The sequence below is a fragment of the Mustela erminea genome, chromosome 13 (genome assembly GCF_009829155.1).
Source record: "Mustela erminea isolate mMusErm1 chromosome 13, mMusErm1.Pri, whole genome shotgun sequence".
In the NCBI taxonomy this organism is placed as follows: Eukaryota; Metazoa; Chordata; class Mammalia; order Carnivora; family Mustelidae; genus Mustela; species Mustela erminea.
In genome coordinates, this window is record NC_045626.1 from 15,807,981 (window position 1) to 15,818,772 (window position 10,792).

The window sequence follows — 10,792 nt, forward strand, 5'->3', positions numbered from 1 at the left end:
AGAAGCTGAAGTGAGGGCCTGGATTGTATTGACAAAGGTTTTGCTCTTGAACCATGACCTATTACGTGAGAGACTCCGACGGTAGGGTGTGTCCTGTCAGGTGACCCCAACTATTTTCAGCTACATATAAGAAGCTTCCTTGCAACAGGGACACCACCATCAGGGAAGCCAGAGTCCATGGGGAATTTTCACGTCCAGGAAAATACTTAGAAGTCCAAGATGTTTCTGCCCAGCCTCCTCCCAGACTTAGAATCAGTGTTTGGGAGAAGAATTTGGGAAACAGATTATTGGAGGGGGAGTTTTAAACCTACTCTCCTACTTTTTGCAAACCCTTCAGTTTTCTCTTACACTGTGTGCAGGATGGGGCTGGTGGGACAGGGAGTGGGTAGGGGATCTTCCCATTCTCTGTCTCAAACCACAAATGACCTAAGAGGGGATGCAGAGGAATCACTCGGGTTCGGACAGTTTCTGCTCAGTCTCACAGTTCACAGAAGGCTTGGCTTTGATTCCGAAGCAGGGCGCTCTCCGCTCTCCCTCATACTCAGTCGTAAGACTGTCATCAAGATTCCAGTTGTCTTCCCCGAGGAGCATTCCCTCGGACAAAGGTTCAAGCAGTTTGGCAAGATTTTCACAGTCTGTGCTGTTCTGGCCCACAGGGAGCTCACTCATACTCTCTCTCTCTCTCTCTCTCTCTCTCTGTGTGTGTGTGTGTGTGTGTGTATTGTGGGGGGAGAGTTGTTGCAAGGGATTAAAAAGCCCAAATCACAGCACACAGAGCCTTCAGACTAAAGGAAACAACTTATCTTGTTCACAGATGCATTGCTGGATGATAAAGAGATCCGTGATAGATGATAAGTGACTTTTTTTTCCCACCCTGTAGTATCAGTCCTCACGTTCTTGCCCCAAGCATTACTCCCAGTTTTCCCTGTGGAAGCACAGGCTAGAAGTTAATGAACTGCCAAGTTCTGAGGGCTGGAAAGTGACAAGGCCGTGATTGGAGTGTTTGCTTCCTCTTCTGCATTGTTTCTCTGAAACTGTTTCTCATCTACTCGATTTACACATAAAAAATTACAGTATTCAGGGGTCCCTGGCTGGCTCAGTCGGTAGAGCACGTGCCTCTTGATCTCAGGGTCAGGAGTTGGGCCTAGAGCTTACTTTTTAAAAAATTAAATTAAAAATTACAGTATTTATTAATGAGTACCATGACCACAGATTTGTATGGAATCAGTTGTATACATGAGATAATGGAGTAAGTATAAATTCAAGATGGTGACACTTGAACATTTCTAAAGTTTTTGATTAGATTTCTGTATCCTTTAGTAGTTGCACATTGCAGCACAAAGAGATCTCTGTCCCTCTTCTCTCCTCTGCATTTCTTACCTGCATCCTTCCCCAGCCCCCACAGTCCCTGAAATGATCAGTAACTTAGGCAGATTTAATAACTGTAGAGAGACAATACAGGCATTTTCCCTAAGGACAGGAAAGACACATACACAGAGATAAATAAATTCACAAAACAAGAAAAGCTTGCTTTGGCAGAGACTTTGATAAAGCTCTATAAGGTATGTTGAGTATGCAAAATCTTGAGTCGTTACTGATTTTTCTCTTAAATTGTGTAAATGTAAATTACACAATTAGATGCATGTATTCTTGATTAATAATGGAAGGAGAGCTGATAAAAACATGTCAAAATAAAACTATCAACACAGGAGGGGCACCTGGCTGGCTCAGTTGGAGGAGCCCGCAAGGCTTGCTCTTTGGGTCATGAGTTCCACCCCCACATTGGGCGTCGAGATTACAAAAATAAATAAACTTTAAAACCAAAAAACCTACCAGCATAGGACAGCTTACTAAAGCATGTCACATTATTCCTTGACGTGTAGCCCATTTGTTACCTGACCATATTTGTTTGGGGGCGTTTAATTCCTTTACACATTCAAATGATACAAGGAGACAGCTCCAGAAGAAATTCTGTCCAGTTTATAAAAATTAAAAATAGGGATGCCTGGGTGGCTCAGCCTGTTGAGCATCCCACTCTTGGTTTCTGCTCAGGTCATGATCTCAAGGTCGTGGGATCCAGCCCCCTATTGGGTTCTGCATGGCATAGCCTAGAGCCTGCTTGTCCCCTGCCCTCCCCACAAGCTCTGGCCCCAAATAAATAAAATCTTTTTAAACAAGTGAACAAAATATAGTTCTTGAAATTTGAGGCCCATTTTTTAAATGGTTTGGAATATTTAGGATTCAGAATGAAGCTTCCATGGGTTTAGACCTTCTTCAGTTACTTCAGTCATAGCCTTAATTCTGGTATTATTGCATTTCTGATTTTATTTTTTTCCTAAAGGTCCCATCATTTTGCCACAGTTTCAAATCTGAGAGACTGTGCTTTGCTAAGGTGATTCACTATTGTTTTAATCCAAGACACAAAGCCCAGGAGGCCTTCCCCTCTACTTGCTGCGGACGGAATGACGGTAACTTTAATGTGGAGGACTACAGACATGTTGGTGCAGAAGAGAGTGATTTTTTTTCTTGTTCAATTTTTAAACTAAGTCTAAGAATTACACTTTTTGTATGCATTTTACTAACAGCATACATTGCCATTTCTAGGTGACTTTTCAAATATAAAGGTTATGGAGATTTTCTCTTACATATAAATGCAAGCCAAACTATTTTTTTAATTCCCAGTAGCTTTTCGTTAGTCAATATTTACAATTATGTAGACATCCTGGGAATTTTTTAACATTGTTTTTCTGGGGTGCCTGGGCGGCTCAGTTGGTTATTGGGCTCAGGTCCTGATCTCAGGGTCCTGGGATGGAAGCCGGCATAAGGTTCCCTACTCAGCAGAGAACCTGCTTCTTTTCCCTCAGTCTCTGCCCCTCCCCCTCGCTGGTGTTCTCTCTCTCAAATAAATAAAGTCTTTTTAAAAAAATAATTCTTTGAAAATATCTAGTCCTCAGACCTTAAGATTGTGATGGTGCCAAAGCTTTCTTATGCTATTCCTTGCATTTAAAAAAAAAAAAAAAGCAGCAAGGGTACTCTTGGGAAAACTCATTAACACCAACAGTGCACTTCTGGCTACACAGAGGGGCAGAGGGACTGGAATTCCTCTTCCAGAGACTCTCAAATCAAATCACGCAGTCGGCCCCCTCACCTTTACGGAGCCAATCTCCCCCATCCTCCCTCCCCCAATGGCCTGGGGCAGCCCTTCATTTCCCCCTACCCTGGGTGTCACCTTCCTCCGGTAGCCCCTCCTGTTAGCCTCCCCTTCGGAGCAAGGTAATTTACACTCTGGGGTTTCAGCCTAAAGAGCTACCAACTAGGAGTTCTCACCCTCTAACAGGAAAGCCACTCCTGCACGTGACTAGCTTCAGATGAAGCAATACTAGATGCTCAGCGTTGGGGCAGATGAGAGAGAACTGTGAGGCCATCGTCAAGGAAACCACCCAGAAGCTTCTCTAGCTGGCAGAGGTCCCCAAGCAGCCAAGGAAGGGACACATTGTAGCCCCATGGATATTGACTAATCTCTATAGGCAACTTTCAATAAATCACTCTCCAGGAACTAAGACATTCAAGACCTCTGCCAGGCATGAATTTCTTCTTTTTCACTATTTCCTCTCCTCATTAAACAGCAAGTCCTTTGACAGCAGAAATCATGCTAAATGTCCCTGTATGTTCCACTCCAGGCAAAAGAACTGTTACTGAGGAGGTGGTGGTCAGAAAGGACCTGCTGATGGAAACCTGTCAAACCATTTTGGTTTCGTAATGAATACTGAGCCGGTGATGTGATGACAGAAAGGAACACGCAGAGAAACGGTGATGATTCTTAGTACTGTTTATAGCTACAGTATCCAATTTTGTATGTATAAATACAGTTACAGACCATAAATATCCTAACGGCAAAATATCTGCCTCTAGACAGACAAAAAGCATTTTTGCAACTAAATAATACTGAGGAAAAAACAGATACTGAGGTAATGTTTCATCTAAAGTGACCACAGCCTAGGGCAAAACATTCTTACTGTTAAGTTCAAGTGGTTATGAAAGCCTTGTCTCATAACCTAAAAATGTGACTTTAAGAGACATTTTCAAGCAAAACAGTATTTTCATCATAAATAGGTAAAATAAATATTATTATTCCTGCTGAAATTCAATCATGACATTATTTTTTATCTATCTAGGGACTTTGTTGATGCAGACTGGCCTTTTAACAATAAAAAAAGGGAAATTCATGAAACTTTTCTCAGAATCTACATATTATTCTAAAGCAAATTATACATATATGGCATTTTTATTCCAGGCGAGAAATCCAAATCCAATCCCCCTTAAAAAAAAAAAAAAAAAAAAAAAACTATGTAAAACATACTTAATTTCTCTTAGAAGATCACTTCCTATGAGACATACCCTGACCAGTTTGAGAAAGGCCTTTTACAGATTTTAGAAACTTCTCTAGAAACACATTCATCTTATCAAGTTACTTTAGTATATTTGTTTTACTAAGTATTAATTACAACAGTAAAAAAGCCTAAATCACCTTTTTCTCTCATTATTTCTGATTCTAGAAAATCCCTGTGCTCTTTATCTTGAAAGATTCTACCTTCAAGAATCTTACTGGAGCCAACTAATACCTCTATCACATTTTTTTCAAGGTACAGGCTTTCCCGTTAAGATTCACAGAAACATAATTCAAGGATCATCTGAACAGAAGCGATCCATTTTTGAGTCAGAAGAAACAAGCTTTCAAATCATTTTATATTTTGTAGTGACCTGTGGAATCCACACTCTCTACAACATTCAGTGTTCTGAGAATGAAATGTTTACTTTTAACAAGATAATATATAAACCAAGTCTTATCCCTCACTCTGGAGTTGTCATCCCAAAATAAAACCCAACACTAAAGACATATGTTTCTTTGCCTCTGACCACTGTCCATTCATCTTCCAACTCCGCTTACAGTAGGCTGCACAGCAACCTTCAGCAAAATTACCGGAATAATTTCGGAAGTTAAAAACAAAATGTTAAGTAATTAAGTCCTTATTTTTCAAAGCTCCTCCATTCTTGCTTTAAAATAAACAAAATGGTTTTATAACATCCTCACGAGCCAAAACAAATGTCTTCCGGAAAATCAACAAAAATCCGTCTTTGTTGTATCCCAGCTTCATTTCCAAGGACGTCCAAAAAGCAAGTGAGATCTTCTCCATTACAAGGCATTTCCTCTAGATTAAATTTGCACCTACTGGGGAATCTTCCAATTTAAAGCAATCTCCTCGTTCAAGCTTCCGAAGCAGTCAGGTTCCCGACCGGAAGAGTTTGGATATCAGATTCAGAAGTTTCTGCCGGAAATTCAGTTTGTCTCCAAATTTCCTGAGTTGAATGGCACACTCCATTTCGGGGTCTGAAAAGGAAGGCTAAACATTAAAATCACACTGGTATTACCAACTGCAACCAGCAAGAGTTAATGTGCCCATCCAAGGGACAAGCTGAGTATTTACTCAGTGAACATTTATCTTAACTTTAGCTTTATGTACACCCATTTTCTCAATGCAAGAAAGGTGACTTAGCATGCATACCCTCCCCCCCAACACACCATATACAGACACACTGTGACTCATAAATCAATAGAATAGTTAAGAATAAAGATGTTTACTCTGAAATATATATGTGTGTGTGTGTGTGTGTGTGTGTGTGTGTGTGTTTAAGCACACTGAATGAGGCAAATGCTCCCTTTCAACAGGGAAACTTCCATCATACACCACAGAGTTAAGGAGCCTTGGCCAGCCTCAGGTGACGTCATCCTCTTCTCACTCACTGAGGGCTGGTTGGGGGAACAGAAGTCAAATCCTGGAGTATGCTGTTTTTAAGTAGAATGTTTTTTAAAGGGCAGTAATTCACACCTCGTATTAGACCTTCATCAATAGACAAATCTAAATGTATTTTCCCCTCCTTTTTAAAAGATTTTATTTGACAGAGAGCACAAGCAGGGGGTGTAGCGGAGGGAGAGGGAGAAGCAGGCTCCCCGCCAAGCAGGGAGCCTGATATGTGGCCCAGAACCCAGGATCATGACCTTAGCTGAAGGCAGATGCTTAACCAACTGAGCCACTCAGGCGCCCCTCTAAATGTATTCTTAACCTCACTGAAAAACTCTTTGAAAATGTTCTTCTAAGACTCATAAAATCTTGCAAAAATAAGACCACATTCTCTAAAATAACTTATAAATTTACATTACACTGTAAACCAAATTCTTCTTACAAACCCCATTTGTGCAACTCCACTGCCTTTATGAGTGAAGCAAAAATGTTTAATTCACAAGTTTACTACTTTTTAGAAGCGATATATTGTCATTAAATGAATAATTTAAGAAAAAGGATTACAAAAGGATTTTAAAGGGGAAAAAATGATCTCTTTCCCCAAAAGAGGGGGCAGAAACTAGCTGCTAGTTGTTTCCTTCATCTGTTCCATTTCTACAAAAGCGGTGATTTAAAAAAAAATTAAAACTACGTGTGGTGAGGAATGTTAACTAGCGCTATTTCACAATATATACATAGACCGAATCATCCTTTGATACATACATCAATCAAGGCTAATACAATGTCCTAGGTCACTTGTATCTCAATTAAAAGATGTATTACTGTCCAGTCGAGTTTAAGGGGGCCCTTTCTGCTGTCCTGTATTATTAGGAATGAAGTGGAAAATGGCAGAAAGGTATGCTCAGCTTAGGCCTTCTGGAAACCAGAGATTTCTTGGACATCACAAAAGGTGGGTCAAACTTTTTGGCCTCCCAAGAGCGAGCCCGAGGGAGCACCCCGGTGCCCACTTAGGCAGGATGGTCACCCCACTTCCTTGCAAGCCTCACAGGCTCTAGAAATCGAAAGTTAAAAGGGGGCCATCAGCGTCTGATGCAATAGCAGTATGACGAATTTTGAGCTCCGAGCCTGAAGGCCGCCTTCGCTACACCCCCTTAGCGGGTGGCTGCCCTGTGTGTTAAGATTTATAAGGGAGAGGGCGGGCCTAAAAACTTACTCGATGAGGCTTTATGGAGGGAGGAAGAAAGAATGGATGGATGAAAAACCACTAGAGAGACCATCTGCTGTTCTCCTGTCCATCTCCACAACCAGTAACGACTGCTAAAATGTTACCACTCAAGACAGCACAACTTTCCCGGCTCCAGTGGTCCTCGCGGGGCCTCCGTAACGCTCCATCAGCCCTCGGTGGCAGAGCCCCCATAGACCGAGGCGTAACGGACCGTTTTGTGTTGGGGGCCCGAGAGTGGCTACACTCAGAGCGGGGCCCTCCATGGTCCCCGACTCCGGAGGAAGAGGGCCGGTCGCCAGGCCGCTCCCAGAGGAGCCTCTCCCGTCACCACCTGCCGCGATCAGGACTTTCTCCTCGCGACTGCACTTGCACTTTTTCTCCCCGTGGCCCCGGGGCAGAGAAAGTGGGGCTGGAAGGCAAGCAAGGCGAAAACAAGGCTTTGTGCCTCCGCTAAAATCCCAATGTGCATCCCATATCGCGTTTCCTCCCTCACCATCTCCACCATCCGGGGTAAAAACCCTGAAAAACTTCCCGGAGGCGCCCCCAAAGCATGTCCAAGGGCGCAGACCTGCCGGGCCCGGAGGCCGCGAGCTACTGGGAAGACCCCGCCGGGACCGGGACCGAGACCTCGAACCTGAACCTAGCCCCGAACCTCGCCCCGGCCCCGGCCCGGGTCAGGATCTCAGCGGACCCCAGCTGCTCCCTACCTGCCGGGGCCCGCGCTGGGCTCGGCTGCGCGCTCTTACGCGCCTTCTTCCCAGGCATCTCCACAGGCAGCCACCGGAGCTGTGCGGTAAAACCCCGGGGACCTCAGTCCAACCCGGGCCCCCTTAGGGCAGCAGGAGGCGAGCAGCACGCGGGTAGCGGACGGGCAGGAGCAGCGCGCAAGACCGGAGCGGACCGAAGACTGCCCTCTCCGGACGATTCTCGCGCCCCGCTCGCCCCTTATAAGGGAACCGTGACGCGGCGAAACTTGACTGTGCGCCCGCCCCTGTCCCCGCCCTCGAGGGCCGCCGCACTAGGGGATATGCCCGGACTCGTTAGCGCTCCGCGGCGGTGGCGGCGATTCGCGTCTACACCCCGTCTCGCCTCGCCGGGACTCCCTTCGCTAGTGGGGTCCGCGCGGAGGGGTCCGGGCCGAGAGCGCGCCCCCGCCCCACGTGGCGTCGGTCGCAGCTGTGGCGGAGCCGGGAAGTCGCGGGAGGGGAAAGTTCTAGCGAGAAGGCGGCGGCCTTCTTGGGGAGGCCGGGCGCCGGGTCCTTATCGTAAACCGGCAATTAGAGACTCTAACGAAGTCGACCCCGGAACCAGATCCGAAACGGGGAGCTCGAGCTCGGAGGGCACGCGTGGTTGCGGGGAAGTGAGATGAAGAAAACGTTCCCAGCAGTAGAGAGGGTGCCAGAGGCAAAGGGACTCACGTACCAGACTGAAAACCCTGGGGAGAGCAAGTACACACGAGTTTGATCTGGAAGGGGCTTGGGGACGGTGGACAGAGGGCTTAGTCCCCCGCCCCAGCTTGGGCTGGTGGAACGTATTCCCTCTGGAGAGATCGACATTAACTCATTGGGATGCTGCTTAGTAACGTGAAAAGAGTAAGGCATTATATGGGACACTTTCAGATGCTTTCGTGGAAGGAGAAATGAGGTATATGAGGCTACCTACACGATGTTTGGTGGGTCCCTGAATAATGCCATTATTAGAAAGAGGAGTAGTAATTGGGATTAGGTTATAGGTATTGAGAACCACTAAGTGGGAAGGGTCTGAGCGGGTATTTTCGCATTCTGTCCTCAGAACGATGCTGCGAAGCTGCCATTCTTACTCAGAAAGGCCAGTTTACAGGTGAAAACTTGTTTCTTGACATCAAGGGAATTCTGGAGCACCTGGTGGCAGAGAGCGGTGCCAGGATCTGAACCTAGTCAGGCCCCCTGCGGAGCAGGAGCTCTAACCCATCTTGGCGTTCCCAGTAATAACAGTTTTGCGGGGAAATGAATGTTCATCATCCGCGCTCTTCAACGAAGAGGTTGCAAATGGGCTACTGAGAACTGTGTGGTTCCCCCGGAGTGCTCTGTTTGGCTCATGGTACTGATTTGCAAAATGTGTGGGAAAATTTGAGTTGGTTACCAACATTTAAAAATTGAGAGATGACTTTCAAAGCTCCGATCTCTGGCGTCCTTTGTAAACGGTGAAGCTCTGAAAACCCGGGGTCCGTTTTGCAAACGGGTGGAGCGCGCTTCTAGAACCCTGGTGGCAGCCTGTCCGAAAACCCGGGGTCCGTTTTGCAAACGGGCGGAGCGCCCATCTAGAACCCTGGTGGCAGCCTGTCCGAAAACCCGGGGTCCGTTTTGCAAACGGGCCGAGCGCGCTTCTAGAAGCCCGGCGGCAGCCTGTCCGAAAACCCGGGGTCCGTTTTGCAAACGGGCGTGGCGCGCTTCTAGAACCCTGGTGGCAGCCTGTCCGAAAACTCGGAGCCCGTTTTGCAAACGGGCGGAGCCCGCTTCTAGAAGCCTGGCGGCAGCCTGTCCGAAAACCCGGGGTCCGTTTTGCAAACGGGCAGAGGGCGCTAGAAGCCTGGTGGCAGCCTGTCCGAAAACCCGGGTCCGTTTTGCAAACCGGCGGAGCGCGCCAACCCGGGGTCCGTTTTGCAAACGGGCAGAGGGCGCTAGAAGCCGGGTGGCAGCCCGTCCGAAAACCCGGGGTCCGTTTTGCAAACGGGCGGAGCACGCTAGAAGCCTGGTGGCAGCCTCGGCCCCGCCGCCCTGGGGCGGGAGCTCCCGGCGGCCACGCCCCCTGCTGTCGCTTTTCTCGTTTACATTCTGTGCCCCCAGTGGGCGTTTGAGCTTGTTTATTTACCTGAAATCCTTCAATCAACACAAACCTGCAAGAATTTATTTATGGCTTGGTCTTGCAGAAGTCTAGAGGAGGCTATAATTCAGGAACGAAACTACTCCTGAATTGAAACAACCTAGTTTATTTTTTTAAGATTTTATTTATTTATTTGAGGGAGAACAGGAGCAGGAGGGGAGGGGCGGGGAGAGGGAGAAGCAGACTCCCCGCTGAGCAGGGAGCAGGAACCCAAATTCAGGACCTGGGCCGAGGGCAGATGCCGAACAGCTGAGCCACTCAGGCACCCCCCAATTTTGACTGACTTAATAAGGGACACCATTAATTTTCTGACTGGATAAATTAGTAAACTTCTGACCAAATCGTGCACCCTGAAATGCAGACACATTCAACAAAAGAAAAGCAATCCTACTGTTGTTTACCTACAAAGGGTGTGCCTATCCTGCCCTCTAACATTATCATTATAAAAGGTTGTTAGCCACGTGACCCGTACTAGCTACAAACCTTCGGCGAGTGGTTCCTTTTAGCGAATTGCAAATTCAACTTGCTGGAAGGGGAAGGGAGGGGGGAAGTTGGGGAGGCGTCATCAGAGGTGGGTCAAATCAGCGATTTATGGAGCCCCGTTTAAAATTTTGGGTTTGAAAAAAATAAAATAAAAATTGGGGTTTGAGATGGTCCATAAATTCTCAGATTTAACATTCTGTTAAGGGAATTTGAAGTTGAGTGTGTAAAGGCTCTCTTACCTGTATACTTCTCTGGAAAAGTGACGTTATCATTTACCGAGAACTTGTGAGAAATATAAATGTATCGGGATTTTGACGGCTGGGACTCACAACAAAAAGATTTATCACGAAGCATTAGAATCCTGCTATCTGTTAAGGAAGGAAGGAAGGGAGAGAGAAGGGTAGGGATGAGGAAAGGGAGG

The 10,792-nt window shown here is 46.3% G+C and overlaps 1 protein-coding gene across 1 annotated transcript; it reads right to left on the bottom strand.

Moving 5' to 3' along the window:
* Positions 1–3,811: 3,811 nt before the first annotated feature.
* On the bottom strand, positions 3,812–7,962 carry PMAIP1 (phorbol-12-myristate-13-acetate-induced protein 1). Its single transcript, XM_032310969.1, has 2 exons — positions 7,734–7,962; positions 3,812–5,389 (listed from the first exon to the last, which is right to left on the bottom strand). The coding sequence occupies exons 1-2, from the start codon at positions 7,789–7,791 to the stop codon at positions 5,283–5,285; spliced, it is 165 nt and encodes a 54-aa protein (XP_032166860.1). The 5' UTR covers positions 7,792–7,962; the 3' UTR covers positions 3,812–5,282.
* Between the last annotated feature and the right edge of the window lie 2,830 nt (positions 7,963–10,792).